General features: G+C 39.7%; 1 protein-coding gene across 1 annotated transcript in view; it reads right to left on the bottom strand.

Annotated features, from left to right (window-relative positions):
- epha4l (eph receptor A4, like) overlaps positions 1-19,168 on the bottom strand; it is a 120,781-nt gene that overhangs the window by 50,800 nt on the left and 50,813 nt on the right. The window contains exons 5-7 of the mRNA XM_061925390.2: positions 12,044-12,379; positions 2,031-2,155; positions 1,783-1,942 (exon numbers count right to left, since the gene is read on the bottom strand). Of these exons, the coding sequence (XP_061781374.2) occupies positions 1,783-1,942; positions 2,031-2,155; positions 12,044-12,379 (621 nt within the window). The remainder of the gene's footprint in view (positions 1-1,782; positions 1,943-2,030; positions 2,156-12,043; positions 12,380-19,168) is intronic.

The raw sequence follows: 19,168 nt of genomic DNA on the forward strand, positions 1-19,168 counted from the left end.
TGCACTGCTGTTTGGATCTGCATCACAAAAGGGACACCTGGTCCCTCTATCAGTTCTCTAACCGTGCACATCATAGTATGGCTTTCAGTTTTTCCTGTTTTCCTTGTGCTGTAAGCTTTCAGCCTATTCTGTGCTGCCTCAAACCTTAACCATATTTGGTATCTTTCAAAGCTTTTAACACTTATCTTAGTTTGTGTTTGTTTTTTTTAAGTTTTACAGCCTTATTATGATCTCATTTAAGTCTCAAAACACAGTGATCAGCAGCATTTCAGTCAAAATAATATAATTCTTCAAAAACTCATAAAGGTTGAACCCTTACTGGCACACCCTCTGAGACTCATTGCAACGTGAATAATGGTGACTCTTCCAGTTGCAAATCAGGTGTTGCAGTAGGATCATTTATTTTTCAAACGCGACAGCTATTTTGACAAATCTCCCTGCGATACAAAATTCACTCATAAAAGATGATGTTACTGCAGAATTTTGCAGGAGTAGGTTCCGCCATGCACAAATGTCATGGCTTAAGACCCGGCCGCAGAAAACTTTCAGAAGCAATGATAAAATAAAACAAAAATAGACACGTTTTAAAAATTATTTTGTAAAAACTATATACAATTTTATGTAAATGCATATCAAGTCTAGAAATAAGTGTGATTATTTTATTTGAAAAATAAACAATTTATTCTCAGGGTCCAAGTTGGGCTCTAGCGTTCACTACCAGCAGTGGGAAAATGAAACTAAGTTAAAAGTTGCAGCGGTTATGTAACGGTGTGAATATTTAATTTCACGGTAATTATGACCAAAATTATTAAGTATATCATTATTGTCACGGTATTGTTGAATGTGCTTAAAAATGACTTAATATTTAAAAATGTAAACCTTTTTTTTTTTTTTTTTTTTAATAACTAATAAACAAGAGACACATAATTTACTTTCCTTGGCAGAAAAATCATAAAATAGTCTCCTGGCTTTTAAAAAGCCATATTATTGTTATTTGAGTGTTTAAATATGTTTATCTTCCATTTTAATTTGTAAAGGTTTTAGTGTTTCTTATATGACGCCATGTGCATTTGTGCGAGACAGTTGTAACAGCTAGAACAAAAGCCATCTTATTCAGTCGAACAAAGATTGCACGATGTTAACTTCAAATTTTAACAAATAAGGACATCTATTTGTGTTTTGTTGACATATGCTAGCCATTGATGGTGCTTTCATATTTGTTTGCGTTTAAAAAAATATTGCACCATTTACAAGCATTGTCACTAGGGATGCTAAAAAAATAAGACGGACTATACAAGATAATGAGTAAACCAGTTAAAAAAAACTGAAATCAAGAACTCAGCTACTTAAAATGCAGTTTTGCAGCCTCCAAGCTAATGAGCGTTGTGTTTCGCCATTTCGGATTAAAGTGAAAAGGACCGAACCACAACTTTCTGCAATGGCAATTACATTTGTTGTTGCTATTGCCGTCTAAAACCAGATGTTTGGCAAGTACTAAACAATGGATGCTAAAAACACATTGCATGTCACTCACACATCAAACAAGGTTATAGGCTCTAGAAATGAAACCCCGGGTCTGTACCGATAATAGGTCTGCATTCATTTTGTGCTTTATATTTTATGTTAGGCTTGTCTTTGTTTCATACACAATACGTAGCAAATAAGTAGGCTTAAATCACTGCAATGTCTGTGCGATCTTGCCCACCAGAAGTTTGTGGTAATGCAAGCGTGTCTGTTGGCTCAGAAAGTTGCGGACCACTGGCCCGAAAGGGCTCGACTCACCAGAGTTAGTCATGAACTCAAAAGGTCCGCTGCATTCCCCATAGCCGGCCGCTGTACGTGCACGCACATGGAACACATAAGAAGTTAAGGGAGTGAGACCCTTGATGTCTGCGTTCCTGGATGAGGTTTTTATGATCCTGTAGCTTTTTTCATTCTGGTCCTGCATTGGGGGGGGGAAATCAAATAAGACCGGAGAAACAACAAGAAAATAAAACTTTTACAAAACAGGCAATGTTTAAACTATTTACCTTTTCATAATACTTGACCTCGTACTCAAGGATCACCCCGTTGGCTCGTTCTGGAGGCTGCCAGACCAGCGAGATGGTGTGTCTAGTGATGTTCTTGGCTTGGACGGATGTTACTGGAGATGGGGCTAAACAAAAGAAAAATCTATTAAATTCTGCTGTTTTTGACTATTATTTCATTGTGTTTTCATCTTTGGAGACAATACGTCTGTTTTCGGTTGCCCTCCTAAATCCCCGGCTCTTTCATCCCTCTGAAAAACTCATACAGTGGGCCACATTACAAGGCATTTACTTGTGTTGGCTTCTATTTAAAAAGCTGTGCGACCACAAAGCTGGATTGACAAAAATGATTGCACAACAGTACTCCTGGTTGCAATCCATAAGAGTTGTCCAATTCTCCCTCATATGACACTTGCCTAGCGGTAGTAAAATAATGACATCCTTCTTTTTAAACATATCTTCAGGTCACCCTGGGATACCATATGATGCTGAAAAATCCGCAGCAGAAAGCAAGACAAATGATAACAAGACCGTTGCCTTTTTTGTCTTCCACAGAGCCAATCAATTGGTTTTCATTAAAGCTCCACTGAGCGATCTTATCGTGAACCATTTCTGCAGCAGCTGATAATGAGGCCATAATTCAGGCACCAGAGCTATCTGTGTTCTGCCGCCTTTAACACAGGAAGGTTAAAGTAAAGATAATGGCTTACTCCCAAGTCCTACCTCTTGTGTTACTACTACACAAATCAAACCTCTATCTTCCGGAAGCTTGCCAACATTAAAATTGGGTCATACATACCCAATAAGAGAAAAATCAATGAGCATAGAGCAGACTTGTAAAAAAAGACTTATCCCTGGCCTGAAAAAACACAGGTGGACATTAGGACCAAAGATTATTTACTAATTCAAGGCAGCTAGAAACTTCTCTGTAGGAAATTAATCACATCTAGACACGTCAACCAACCAAACAACTTCCCCCTTCTTCTGGTCAGGCAGCATTTGATTCAATCTAAATGTTCAAAAGGAATCTTTATTTGACCTATACTTCTCAGTGACACTGTAACCTTCCTGACTCCAGGCCATCTGTCTTTTAAAACATTACACTGGAGTGATTAATGAGGGGTTCACCGTGCACCGATCATGATCGCATTATCTATGACATTATATACATTCTCTTCACTTTGACCGGAGGCTCCAGGGAGCCGAGCATTTAAGCTTACGCTAACAAAACCTTGCTTTTAGCCGAGGATTGAGTTTAAACGGGCCTGGAATCCAAGCACCAGCCAAGGGTTGGGTTTCAGTTGGGTAAAAAAGCAGCAGGAGTGGCACTTTCAGTGGGACTCGTGGGAGCTGAGATGGAGATGAAGAGGTATGGCATTGCAGACATCTCTTGGTAAAAGGATTAACCCAAGGTTGTGTCATCCCATTGGCCTAATGTGTTGCATCTCTGTTAAACAATTAGGCGGCAGCCGTTTGTAGCTCTCGATCAATCTTACCCAGTCTGAGAAAGACAATTTGAAGGGCCCTGTGGGATTGAGCCAGGACACTCCAGCTAAGAAAGAAAATCCCACAAAAGGTCACAGACCTTCGTAATCCACACATCCATCTTTTCTATGAATATGACAGATATGGAGAGTTAATTGTGTTCTGCCTCTCTTGGTGCATTTTTATTTCTCCCTCAGCTAATGTGAGGATGAAGATGAGTGGACCTTTGATTGGTTCCTCCTGAGGTTTCCCTAACACGAGACAGCCAGGTTACAAACAGCAAAGACAGTAAAGGGGTTATCTATCAAGGCCATGTTTTTTGACTTAATGAAGAAAAATTCCAGCAATGCATAAAAAGAAAGCTGATCAATGGACACACTTTAAATATTTAAAAATCATGTCTGTCCTGAACAGACAAGCTTGACCTGAGGCAGCATTTTGGGCAGACTGCGCTTAGACTACCTGGCACCTCTCATAATGAATTAGGTGACATTACACATGTGTTTCTTTCCGTTTCCGTTAAGTGTTGGAATAACAATGGACAAGGGATAAATCAGAAATAATTTCAGAAATCAATGAGCAGCATGCAAATCTGCTCACAACTCGCACTGAAGGCATGCAGAGAGCCACAAGTTTTCACTTCCGATCTGATTACAATACCGGTTTGGATATACGGTATGCCGATACCGATATCAGAGCTGTTTCCTTTAATAATATTTCATCATCAATTAGTTTTGATTTTATATAGCGCTCCTGTGATTAGTTGATGTAAACAACCATGAAAATTAGTCAAATTCATTTTTTGTATTCGATCCTCAATTTTGCCGTTGACCAGAGGTGGGTAGAGTAGCCAAAAAGTGTGCACAAGTAAGAGTACTGTTACTTCAAAGAAATATGACTCAGGAAAGAGTAAAAAGTAATCATACAAATACTTAATTGAGTAAGGGTGAGTATTCAGTGAAAAATGTACTACAAAAGTACATAGTAGCTGGTGAGTAACTTGTGAATTATTTCGTAGTATTTAGTATTTAATGGTAGTTGCACGACAACAGTAGTTGATGTGTGTGTGTCAGGCAGCCACTACTACATCATGTACTGTACCACAAAAGATGCCCATTTTACAGTCAATTATGACGTTATAACAGGGCTAATGATAGCATACATGTATGCAAAGCTAAACATAAAAAAACATTGGCAAGTTACCCCATCGTGTATATTTAGACATTTCTACAAACTAGGAATATAACAATATGAAATATGTATATTACGATTATTGTCACCAAAATTGGATCGGTTATCATCACGATATTGTAAAGGAATGTGAATAAGGACGGAAATCTTTTGACCTAGTTATTAAAATATAAATTAAATACACACTTTTCGATAACCCATTATTTTTTTGTGTTTCTTATGCTTCACTGATAAGTATTTTACTAGTTTTAATGGCTCAGCTTTCATTGTTTAAAATATTGGTTTATTAAATATTTCTGATGGACGTTGTGTCCTACTATGTTTAGCAGTCCTTGAATGCAACGTAAAACACCTCTGTCTCTTTTCCTCTGAATATAAATAAATACATACAATCATGATATAACTATATATAGCAATTGGGAAGAAACTCAAAGTAACTACAGTATTTTTGAGACTACAAGCCACTACTTTTTTCCTGAACTTTGAACCCTGCATCTTATAAAACGGTGTGGCTAATTTATAGATTGTTCTTCGATATCTGCCATAGTGTTTTGTATTTAACAAATTGTTGTCATAAAACACAGACACGGACACTGAAAAGGTGTGTTATTGTTTGTGCTACGGTGCACTCTTTTGGACAAGTTCGCTTACTGCAGGTGCAGGGGGTTGAACGTCTACGATATTTCCTTCTGTTTAGTGCCTTGAACCGGAAGTACAAGTGTTGTTCCACCCTCTAGTTGTCCATAGCGTTTCTACGCATACGGATTCTTCATTCATCACTCCAAGCAACATGTGTACGTTTTACAATAAAGCTAAAACAATTCATTGTTACTAAGCCATCACATTTTTGATAGTAGGGTTTTAATGCATATTTGTACGTGCTATCGGAATGTAATCAAGCTAGCGTCATAAGCATGAGCTAACATGGTAACACGTTTACAAGTGTCTGTGTTAGTATTATTAACTTACAAATGACATAGTTTTTGTATTGTTTCCGTTTTAAAAATTATTCAGTAAATTCATTAATACGTCACTGTGGAGTTATTGAGTCTGTTTAGCTGAATGGAGAGCTAGGTTCCGCAGCGAGTGGGTCCATGATGATGACTTCTGTTTTATTTGATCAGCCGTTTTACTGCTGCGTTATAGACACCGTTTGGAAACTATTAGGGTTTTGCTAAATCTTTCTGCGTAAATAACTACTTTCACAACATGTATATCTGCGGCCTATAGTTTAGTGCAGCTAATATATGGACAAATATTTGTTTCTCCTAAAATTTAGTGGGTGCGGCTTGTATACCGGTGTGCTCTATAGTCACAAAAATACCCAAGTAAAAGTAAAAGTTATGTTGCATTCAAACTAGTAGGACATGTACAATTTACTCAAGTACTCAAGTAAATGTAACACAGTACACCTCTGTCGTTAAAAGCCTATTTATGTTTGGTCTCACAGTGGGCAGAGGGGCTCGCTAGATGGAGCAGCTAACTAAAGTATGTCCATACACAGTGGGGAGACGCTCCTACAAATGACTAATCCTCGTCTCCACGGCGGCAAATAATCCTAATTTCTTAGACGTGTAATAATCACTGAAATACTGGAGAAACACCAAGCATGAAAGAGCAGGAGGAGATAAGAAGCCATGCTAACCGCTAAGCTAAGTAAGAAGTTATGGCATACTTGCCAACCCTCCCGATTTTCCCGGGAGACTCCCGAATTTCATTGCCCCTCCCGAAAATCTCCCGGGGCAACCATTCTCCCGAATTTGCCCCGATTTCCACCCGGACAACAATATTCGGGGTGTGCCTTAAAGGCACTGCCTTTAGCGTCCTCTCTCACCTGAAAAGGAGACTATTATGTACGTCTCCGTTATCCATAGGTTTTTCTATAACCCATAAAGTAGGCAGGCTCGGAGCTATTTCTCAGCGTGTGTTTATTCCAGCCGGCACGTTAATACACAACATCCGGATTCCCATCATGCATTGCTTCAAAACTACAGCAAGTAGTAATGTCCAAAAACATAACAGAGACGAAGCAGAAGAACGAAGAAGAGACATGCCGACGACGAGTAAGAAGAAGAAGTACGCTTGCAAGTTCCTAAATGATTGGAAAAAATAATTTCAGTTCATCCAAGACAGCTCGAAGGGGAAGGGGTATGCTGCCTGCAAATTTTGTAGATCAGACTTCTCCATTGAACACGGTGGCAGAACGGATATTCTCATTCATGAACGGACAATTTATATATATATATATATACATATATATATATAATGATAATGATAATGGGTTGTACTTGTATAGCGCTTTTCTACCTTCAAGGTACTCAAAGCGCTTTGACACTACTTCCACATTTACCCATTCACACACACATTCACACACTGATGGCGGGAGCTGCCATGCAAGGCGCTAACCAGCACCCATCAGGAGCAAGGGTGAAGTGTCTTGCTCAGGACACAACGGACATGACGAGGTTGGCACTAGGTGGGGATTGAACCAGGGACCCTCGGGTCGCGCACGGCCACTCTTCCACTGCGCCACGCCGTCCCTTTATAATAAATACTTGAAAATAAATACACCCCCATCTCACGAATTCGGAGGTCTCAAGGTTGGCAAGTATGAGTTATGGAATAATTTAACGTTAAGTTAAAGTACCAATGATTGTCACACACACACTAGGTGTGGTGAAATTTGTCCTCTGCATTTGACCCATCCCTTTGTTCACCCCCTGGGAGGTGAGGGGAGCAGTAAGCAGCAGCGGTGGCCGCGCCCGGGAATAATTTTGGTGATTTCACCCCCAATTTCAACCCTTGATGCTGAGTGCCAAGCAGGGAGGTAATGGGTCCCATTTTTATAGTCTTTGGTATGACTCGGCCGGGGTTTGAACTGACAACCTACCGATCTCAGGGCGGACACTCTAACCACTAGGCCACTGAGTAAGTTAAAGCAAACATTACCGCATGCAAACATGGAGAATCGTTGGATTGAACATTTATCATTAGTGAATTACACTTGTATTTGTACCTGATACCAATGCTGGGTGGGATAAGCCCCTTTCCTACCGCAATGCTGTCTTTAATCCACCTAGTGCTTACGAGAAACACTCACACTGGATTTGGGTTGTGTGTTGTTTGAGAGTATTTACACAAAACGCTGTTTGATGAGTCAGGGCGCTTGTCTTCGAAAAGCATCATCCATTGCTTACGCTACGGGGAGCAGATGCCATCAGCACAAGCTGTTGTGCGAATATGTGACCGATCACAGTTCAACATTCAACAAAGCAAGACCGAGGCGCACATGTGGTTGCCAGATTGAAGCCCGGCTGCCAAACTGGAGCCCTCCCCGTTTTCTTCTGTCACCAAAAAAAAAAAAGTTAAGGACGGAGCTATATTTCGCAGTGTCAAGAAAATGGCTTCTGCTTACAAGATCCGTTACCAGCCCTTGTAACGGCTGCTTCCATCTCTCCAAACACATTTGCACATGTTCGTTTTGAAACATACACACTCCTCCTCCCCCGACATACATATATGCTTTCTTGTGCTCAAATTCACATTTACTCACCTACGTTTGCCAAGAATTTAGTACAGAGACATTAACACCTCCATGTTTTCCTCTGTTGTCACAATATACACATAAAAAAGTGCTTGATCCCATAAAGGGAAAAAACATACAGCCAGGGGTCAGTTCAAAGCTGGGCCAAGCACCCTCCAGCCCCCCAACTCCCTCTCCTCTTGAAGTTTGGGTGATAGGGTTACACCCTGACTGATTTATGCCAGTGGAATTGTTCATGTCGAGGCAAGGACTCCTTCATGCACACACGCCTGGTTACAGATTCATGCACACGCAATCAACAGCGCTAATGTGTTAATTTTCTCTTGGCGTGCCTCTCCACTGCACTTCCATCGATCCTCCTCACACTCCAAAAATCTGCGCGCGTTCCTCCATTCCAACCTGCCAACCTCGCCTCTTCCTGTGCGACTGAAACTCTAACTTTTATGGGAAGGCGGAGGAGGCTGGGCCGTCTTCTCCACAGCGGTTATAAATCCTAATAAATCTATCATAATAAATGCATAATCCACCATGTCTGGATGCACGGGGAGGGGGGACAGCCGCAGATGACGCGCCGCATTACCAGAGGCTGAAACCAGAGATTCCAAAGCCTCGACTGAGCATTAGCGGAAAGAAATCCAATCAGTCTGGAGATATTCTCTTTAACAAACACGCCCTGGCAAACACCAGAGACATGCACACATAGGGGACATTGTTTAAGCAGCAGACTGTTTCTTCATTCATATAATAACAGGCTGTATCTCACTTTTTAGCATCCACACAGACACATTATATCTGCGAGTTCCATATAGCAAATCCGAGGGAAAGGTTGTGACGAGCCAAAAGCAACATTCGTGTCATTAAACCTGGAAGTAGCAGATTAGTCATTTTGTGTGCGGGATCACACTTGTTGGGATTGTTTGTTTCAGTGCACACTAGTGCAGTGGTTCTCAAATGGGGGTACGCATACCCCTGGGGGTACTTGAAGGTATGCCAAGGGGTACGTGAGATTTTTTTTAAATATTCTAAAAATAGCAACAATTCAAAAATCCTTTATAAATATAAATAAAAACCTATCTTTTTTTCCAAATAGTTCAAGAAAGATCACTACAAATGAGCAATATTTTGCACCATTATACAATTTAATAAATCAGAAACTGATGACATAGTGCTGTATTTTACTTCTTTATCTCTTTTTTTCAACCAAAAATGCTTTGCTCTGATTAGGGGGTACTTGAATTAAAAAAATGTTCACAAGGGGGTCCATCACTGAAAAAAGGTTGAGAACCACTGCATTAGTGTTGTAACGATACCAATATTTTGGTACCGGTACCGGTACTAAAATTATTTTGATACTTTTCTGAATAAATGGGGCCACAAAAAAATGCATTATTGGCTTTATTTTGACAAAAAATCTTTGGGTACTCTAAATATATGTTTCTTATTGCAGTTAAGTCCTTAAATAAATAAGTGAACATACTAGACAACTTGTCTTTTAGTAGTAAGTAAACAAACAAAGGCTCCTAATTAGTCTACTGACGTATGCAGTAACATATTGTGTCATTTATCATTCTATTATTTTGTCAACATTATTAAGGACAAGTGGTAGAAAATTAATTATTAATGTACTTGTTCATTTACTTTTAACATCTGCTTACTTTATATTTTAACATGTTCTGTCTACACTTTTGTTAAAATGTAATAATCACTAATAATTATTCTCTTGTTTGATACTTTACATTAGTTTTAGATGATACCACAATATTGGGTATCAATCCGATACTAAGTCGTTACAGGATCATACATTGGTCATATTCAAAGTCCTCATTTGTCCAGGGACATATTTCCTGAGTTTATAAACATAATATACATTTAAAAAAAAAAAACGAAAGAAGATGTGATGCCAAAAAATATCGACGTAATCATAGTAGTATCGACTCGATACGTGCCTGTTCTTGATATCATTACAGTGGATGTTAGGTGTCGATCCACTCATGGTGTTTGTTTACATTTTGATGCCGGTGAGCTACGGTGTGTAGTGAAACATGTTTAGCTATTCCTCATCATGTAGTTAAAGTTAAAGTTAAAGTTAAGTTAAAGTTAAAGTTAAAAGGATGATACTTGTAAGAAACGTACTTTATTTGTCACCATGGAGACCAGGATTAGTGATTTAGAAGTTGCTAAAACACTGCCGACGGGGGATGGACGTTAGCCGCTAGCTAGCTAGCCATGTCTTAAAGCATCTCTTCCTGAGGGCGTTTCAGTGTTATAACTTCACCTTTATCGTTAGTTTTTAAGCCAAAATGTGTCCGTTCTCCCATTTCTGTCCACACACTGTGTCTGCTTGTAAGTACTCTGTGATTGTTGCGCTGTCGAACATGCTCTGCTCGTAAACCAGCAATGACTCGAAGTGGCGATGACGCGGGCCCGGGGTGGCTGCGGCACCGGTACGTTTCAGAGGCGATATAGTGTAGATATCGCCTCTGAAACACCGCTATACTATATCGCCGATATAGTATAGATATAGTACCGAAAATGATTCATTAATATCGCGGTACAACACTAATACCAGTAAACCGTACAACCCTAGTGCACACCATGTCCTACTATAGCGAACCGTCCAACTTGACTCCAGGGTGCACTCCATTACAGCTCCTATACACATGGCTATCTGGCAGCGCTCTCAGCTCTCCCACAGGCAGCACAGCCATTCATCTCTATCTTCCTGACCCCATCAGATAAATCAAGCCACTGTGTCCTCGAATTGCCGGTCCAAACCCCATTCATGACATGCACTTTTGCCAGGGATGGAAATTAGCGATAAAAAAGCGACACAAAAAGGGCACTTAGCTTGCCACCCAAGAGCAGAGCAGTAAAGAAGACCAAAGTAATGATCGGCTTTAAGTGGCGGAGAGCAGGGAGGGATGACGAGAAAAGACCAGGGTTGTAAAATCCATTTGCACAACAACCAGTTACAAAATGCCGAAATGACAAATCAACGGGAGGCTTCAAACACACCCACGGGTTTACAGGTCTCTTCTCCCACTCTAAAAGGCAGAATGCATTGATGGGCATATTGTCCTTTAATAATTATACTAACAGAATCTAGTAGCCTCTTTGGATCGATACAACTCATTTTATTCATAGCTAGACCTCTAAATAAAACGCCTCACCACAGGCATCCATACTTGTGTGAAATATAGCAGGAAATAATTTCACATGGAAAGGAATCTATCATTCCCCACATCATCTAACTGTCACACAAATTGTCCACATCATTCTTGTTTTAGAATGCAGATTAACTCCCAGACAGCGGTACAGCGATGTGCTCTATTTTAAACATGAGCTCACATACAGCTACGGTTAAGAGGCTGTTGTTGTTGGGATGTAGAAATGTAGTTCCACCGGAATATATGCCATGTATTTAAACACACGTTTAAAATGTATAGTGCAGCTATTTCAACATGTCACAAATTGTTGTCATAGGGGTGAACATGACGGCGATTCGGTAAATTGGGTCAATCAGCGTTACCAATGTCCATTTGAGCTGACATATTGAATAATTAATCAATACAACACCGACTGCGTATGGATATCGATTATACAGTACACTTTGACTGCGCAATGAACATATGAGCCAGTTCAAAAATGTATTCTCTAAAAAAATGGCAGATGGATGCAGGAGCGTTCTTGGATGGGTTTCTTTTAATCGTACCGCTGGAAGTAAACACCTTCCTTCTGGCTCTTTATTGGCATCCCTCTCCCACAAACTAAATCAAACCTTGTCTGATCAGCTTACCAGCCTGGTTGGTGGTGACGGTCACAGACACCGCCTGTTCTGGCCCGGGGCTCTGTGGCGAGACGCCATTCACCGCCCACACCTCAAAGGTGTAATTAGTATGGGCCTGCAGCTCATTGATGGACACTCTGGTTCCCTTCAGACTCAGCTGCTGGGGGCTAAAATGGATGGTGTTGCCGCACGGTTGACACCGCCGGCCGTCAGGCCCGCAACGTTTACACACTACGTTGTAGGTCAGATCCTGCCGTCCTCCAGAGTTCCTTGGCGGGCTCCACTCTAGGTTGACGGAGGTCTCGTTCACATTAGAGATGAGGTGAAGCGGCGCTGTTGGAGGTCCTACAGAGGAGAATGAAGAAGTTGGTGGTTAGAACAAATGCTAAGCAGGTAACAAGTTACTGTACATTAACATGTAGTTGTGGTTGAACTGTATTATATGCTAGTAACTAAGCTTGTTCAAACCTCTGTTGGGGCATCTGGCCAATATACTGCTTCCTCCCACATTCCAAAAATATGTCAGGTTAGGTGGAGACTCTAAATTGTCAATAGGCGTGAATGCAAGTGTGAATGGTTGTTGGTCTATATGTACGCTGGGATTGGATGGCGACCAACCCAGGGTGTACCACGCCTCTTGCCCAACATCAGCTGGCTCCAGCTTACCCACGACCCTAATGAGGATAAGCGGTATAAAAAATGGATGGATGGATAACTAATCCTCTTAATAAATCCACTATTCAAATCAAAATAAGGTGGAACCCGTTTAACACAACCCTATTTTGTGTTCTAGTGTTGTAAACATAATCATTATTCCTGAGCAGGGATACAACTAGTGTCTAGTTACACAGCATTAAAACGTACACAAAGTGACTTATTTTTAAGTAACTTTCAAAATAATAATTAATAATAATAATAAACAATAAGTATGTACCTGGATTCTACCACAGCAACAAACAAAACAATTTGTTTTAGATTGTTAGCCACTGGAAGAAATGTGTTCGTGTACGGAAGCTTTATTGTGATTGTAGTCAAGACAACCAAATTAAAGCAGCAGCTCTGTTAAATAAGAGTGTGAAGTATCATATGAAAACACAAGGATGAAAAAAATGAAAGAAAACGTTATCAAAAAACTACCTTATTGCAAAAATCCCTTATTATCGCCCATTCTCCTAATGTCTATGGCTATTTTCAGTTCCAGTTCTGTTGACAACCACTTATGTTAACATCCATTTATGTCGACTTAAGTCAGTCAAACGGTTTCCACTGTAAGTACCAAAATAAAAGGACAAGCAACACAATCTGATAGGATCCAATACACAAATTATCCATTGACAAAAATAATACTGCCAAGTTTAAAATATAATTATTTTATAATTTTTACAATTGTACTTTGACGTTTCTGATAGCTAACCGTTGTGTGCGCATCTAAACTGTAAAATGTAATCGCATTTAAAAAAAAAAAGATTATAATTGTGTCTATGTCCCTACAGTACTTTGTTGAATGTATGTTAGAAGTTAAATTCAAACATGTATTGTTCCCTTTTAATGCCCTGTCTATCAAAGCAAGGGAAGATCCCATTTCAACTGTGTTCATTGAATAAAATCTAATCAACCGACAGGTTTATTCATATGTCGACTTAGTTGGAGATGGCAAAGTGCCAAAGCTCGCAAACAACAGAAGGCTTTTATGGCTGCCACTCAAGAACTACAGGTTTGCATTGGACCTTGTTATTGAGCAACCTCTCCTTTGATCTACTAGTTTTATATGCAAGAGGCAATGCAGACATGTGACGCAGACTCCCCTCATCATCAATTTCAATGTACATGTAAGCGCCACTGTAATGAATGTTTTTTGTGTTGCTTTCAAACATAAGACTTGGTAATTGACTTAACCCCCCCACACCATATCCCACTCTCTGTCTCTCTCTGACTAATGAGCGCTGGCGAGCACACTGGAGGGGATCGATGCACGCTGAAATATGAAATCTAGTCAGTTGGCAGACTAATCATTTTGCAAAGGAAATTAATTATCGGCGTTATTTTTAGAAGAGTATAATGACAATGAAATATGTCACTAAGAGGCTGAGAGCAGCGAAGGGGACAGACGATAAATGTCCACAGAAGGCTTATGTGAGTGTTTGTGCACAAATGTTGCTATACAACAGTAGTTTGAATGATGAATGATGCAGTTGGAAAGGTTCGTTGACTGAATGTCTATGGAATGTGGATGCAAATTGTAGAAATTTCTTGAGGGGCAAAACTGGAAGTTAGGGATGTAATGACGACTGGTATTAATGATAAACTGTGGTAAAATTAGACTTACCATTCCAAATTGTAATTATCACGGAACCGTGATTGAATACCGCACTTTATGAACGGTAATACTGCTCATTTTCTAGAGAAGCAACTGTTGTGCTGATGGCTAGCTACGGTAAATGACACAGTAAGGCATAATAACTTATTTCCCCATTATATATGTCATACCCCAATCTACACTTGTATAAACCCATTGCTGTCTGAGCATCTAAGCTGTTCAATTATGCACTATGAACCTACAGATTGTACTCTCTTTAGGGCCTTTCACAAATCATCAGTTTAGATGGCGTGTCTCAACGATGGCAGAAAGCCTTTCTCAAAACTTTTGGAACACGCCGACAACACGGATTGGCACGGTAGAATCATGCAGTGCCACCTTGTAAGACCATGATACTCTGACACCTCCTTTCAGTTACCCTGTTCATATTTCGAAGGTCTAGGTGGAAAATGTGTTTGGAGGATTATGTCGGTGTTGTTACTGTATTATCACGCATCTTGCAGTGCAAACGGCGCAGTGCCATTCTTTACACGGGGAAAGTCATTTTGAACACGGTCCATTTGAAACCACCAAGAAAAAATTCAATGTTAAATTTTTGGGGGCGGTTCCCCGCGGTTTTCAGGGTTCATGGCGAATGAGTGACGGATGACCAGGGCTTGTGTTAACTCAGTCTTTGGCAGAGGACGGAAAACCGCCATGAATCGCCATTTAAACCGGCAATGTGTAAACGCCCTTTGGGACAGAGTGGTAGATGTGAAGATCCATACACGGACAGAAGGTGAACCCACGTGACGTCATATGAACCAGAAATTAAGTTGCAACCACAGTTTTGCCTTCATCATTAAACACTCTAAAACCTATACAAATTAAAACAGAAGAAGATAAACGTATTTCAACAATAAAAAAAAAGAATACTTAAGTACTTTTTGAGCACATTCAGTAATACTGTGTAGATAAATGTTCATGTCATTGTCAAATTAAATCAAACTTTATTTGTATAGCATGTTTCATACATATAACATGTAGCACAACATGTTTTTTTTTTTTTTAAAGTACCTCTTCCCCAATTGCATAACCCTAGGCTCAAAACGAGTGCAAAGGGCTCCCGCTGAGGAAACGCTGGAAATAACCCTAAACAAAATGATTATTATGATTCAATATAATTAGTAAAATGTATCACTATAAAAATGCTATAAATTGACAGTTGCAGAATAAATGCTAGTACAATATAAATAAACACATAATTAAAAAAAAAAACTATGAAATAAATAAGAATATTAATAAAACACCAAACCAAAAATATATATTTTAAAAAAGTAGGTATTAAGCTTGTTTATAAAAATCATAACATTACATCCCTACTGGAAGTGTTACTAAAAGTACCGTATTGCTGAGTAAAAGGTTGTATTATAAGTAACACTCGTAGTGACAGTCTTTAATCAAAAACAGAAACTACTAACTACGTCTAATTAGGTATTATATTTCACTTCTGTAACAGTGTCCTTTAAGGCAGAGTATTATTACTGTCTTCCCTGGCTTCAAATGCCGTCTCAGTGCTATTTCAACCACCTTTGACTGCACCTGTTGCTACCCCAGAAGGCATCAGGGGGAGCATGGGAGAGCTGTTAGCTTTGAGTGACACTTTGTAATTAATCCGTAGAGAGCGTGTGGCAAGGGGAAATGGATTGAGGACCACCGTCCACTCAAAATGGCTTTAACATGCATAGTGACACTTTCAAAAGTTTGTCCAAAATAAAGTTTGAGCTAACAGCTTCCCCCATGCCCCTCCTCTCCTTTCCATTCATTTATAGGCAGGCAATTTGCTCAAACCATTAGTTCTTTCTTTCCCGTCAGCCCATGCTTCATCTGTCTTTCTCATTTTTACTCCATTTTCTGAAACGTCTCTCCTTCCCATCCTCCATCCTACTTTCCTGTTGTCTCTTTCGATCAGCATTCGTCAGCTGAGTGTTGTGCAGGGCTAAGGTGGAGAGCAGGCACAATTAACCAAGCATCAACCCCACTATTGCAATCCATCTGGGATGTATTCAATGCCTTACTCCGGTCTTCACTATTCCGTTTTTTGCATTCATCCTTCCCCTGTTTTTGCCAAACCAAACCACCACTAAGAAAACTGAGAAAATCTGAGAAACACATCAAGGGCCAAAAGAAACCCAAATTGCAGAACACCCCCTCTTTGTAACCAGCAGGCAGCAACCAGCTCCCACGGGTGTCTGTCCGTGGCCCTCATTACTGCCCTGTGCTGAATGTATGTGTAGCTTTGCACACTAATATGTATGCATTGCTAGTACTGGCTGAGCAGCACATTTTATCTGAGAGATGTTCTCTACCCTGTTGGAATTATCCAAATAAACCTGATCTTGTGTTTTGAAGAGAGGACAGATAAGCTTAAAAAATATCATGCCTTGTTGCATTTCCTGAGGCGGTCTGGAAACAATATTATTATTATAAGAAAAACATTAACACATAGGACAACCAGAGGGAGTTGTTCCATCACACAATACTGAACACTTCAATAAAACCTATTTGAAATACAACAGGGATGCGGTAAGACAGGAAAAAATGTGATGTCTGGTGTCCTTATGGTGTCCTTATTTTGTATTGACAGGCTATGGAAAAAGTCCAATATTTTTAACAGTTGGAATAAAAAACATTGTGAGTAGGTGCTGAGAGGAAGACACCAAATTCTGGGATGCAAATTGGTGTATGAGTGACAGCTGTAATTACAGAGCTCCGACATTCTGTGGTGAAAGGCAACGAAAAAGCACAAGAAAGGAAGCGACGATAAACAGGGGTAGAGGGGATAGTTCAAAGATCAACAGTTGACCGGCTGACGAGGGAGGGGGCTGCAAAGGTCAAAATCTTGCGAATGTCAAGTTCCTTGCAGTAGGAATAGGAACGTGGGAGATTGTGCTGCATTATCCAATAAAAGCAGCCCGGTAATGAGCTATGGCAGCTGTTGCTTGCAGCAGCCACAGCTGAATGCCACACTGACTAACAGGACAACGGGGACGATGTCAGCCAGTAACTTGATATGTACGTGATGCCACATAATTACTTTAGGAGCACTTATGATTTTATTTAACAATACATTTAGCTCTTATGATTTAGCTATGAATATGAATTGGTCGATGAAAGTGTAACGGGAGGCAAAGGCATTTTATTACATAAATATTGTGAATTTGATTTGACGTGTAGAAAGTTTACAGTTTAGCAGTTATATTATCATGCATAACCTGAAATTACAAATATTAGGATCAGGATTATACATCTTTCATTAGGAAAGTATTTCACAATCAAGCATTGTTTTATCTTGCATACAGTATTTATCAAACTCTATAGAACAAATACAACCATTTGCATTGTTTTAGTTTCGAGTGTCTCGGGATCAAACTCTCATCTGATTCAATAAAATGTTGACTTGACTGATGAGTCCACAGGAACTTGACAGCTCATTTGGGCTGAATGGTAAGCCAACTATGAGCAAAGTAACTTAACAGATGTTTAAGTTAGTAGAAATTGCTTTATGACACATACTCAGTCATACGTAAACATCTGTCACGTGGGAGTATGATTGCTGTTATTTGGAGCAAAGGCAATTGACTTTTTGTGTGATGTGGGTTTCGTTTTCTTCGTACTTTGTGTACATTTCTACCAGAATGAACTCCAAGTACCATGACTCAGAGGGGGAATGAGAACTCAAAAGGAAAGGTATCATAAGAACGCATGATCGTCAATAGTATTAGTTACGCCAATCATTGTGAGTTTGGTAATAGAATGCAGCTGAATCATAAAAAAATAGAAGATATAGAGAACAAAAAGGGTTGTCTTTTCTCTCCTGCTGTTTTGCACTGAGGAAAATCAAATCGGGAATGTATTGGTTTATACCAAATTTGGATATCGAGCACTGTGACCGATCAGTAAGTACAACCTAGAATCAAAATACACCTTCAAAAAAAGTCCACGCTAGCGTTAACATGTGAAGGAAAGGTGTAACGGGCCAATTTAGGTTAACATTGCAATGGATACAAAATGTATTACGATGGCAAACTAATTATAAAAAGGTTCATGAGCTAGTTATTTCAATTACAGTTGTGTATGCATTCATACAGTCACCCAGCCCTGGTAACTAGGGATGTAACGATATTGTAGATATTGCAGTTTCAAAATATTCACAAAAATGCCGTGACGCTTGAAAAAAAAAACATTTAGTGGGTCTGAAAATAAACGACATCTACCAGAATCCTCTGCGCACGGCAGCGCAATGGCATGGAGCGCCGCAAACCGACACTGGATGTTTGCATTGTCACTTTAAAGCAGGGGTCACCAACCTTTTTGAAACCAAGAGCTACTTCTTGGGTACTGATTAATGCGAAGGGCTACCAGTTTCCATCCATCCATTTTCTACCGCTTATTTTAACCCTTTGGGGTGGCGGGGGGCGCTGGAGCCTATCTCAGCTACAATCGGGCGGAAGGCGGGGTACACCCTGGACAAGTTGCCACCTCATCGCAGGGGCTACCAGTTTGATACACACTTAAATAAATTGCCAGAAATAGCCAATTTGCTCAATTTACCTTTAACTCTATGTTATTATTAATAATTAATGATATTTATCTTTGTGGAAACACTGATCATCTTAATGATTTCTCACTATAAATATATATAGAAACAGATAAATATCAATATGCAACACTTTATTTTTATATTTTCTCTAAGTGCACATTTTTCAAATTGAACATTTTCAAATGATCACTTCTAAGACAGTCTTGTGAAATCACAATATCCCATTTTAACTAGC

This window comes from Nerophis lumbriciformis, linkage group LG30 (genome assembly GCF_033978685.3).
Source record: "Nerophis lumbriciformis linkage group LG30, RoL_Nlum_v2.1, whole genome shotgun sequence".
NCBI classification, from domain to species: domain Eukaryota; kingdom Metazoa; phylum Chordata; class Actinopteri; order Syngnathiformes; family Syngnathidae; genus Nerophis; species Nerophis lumbriciformis.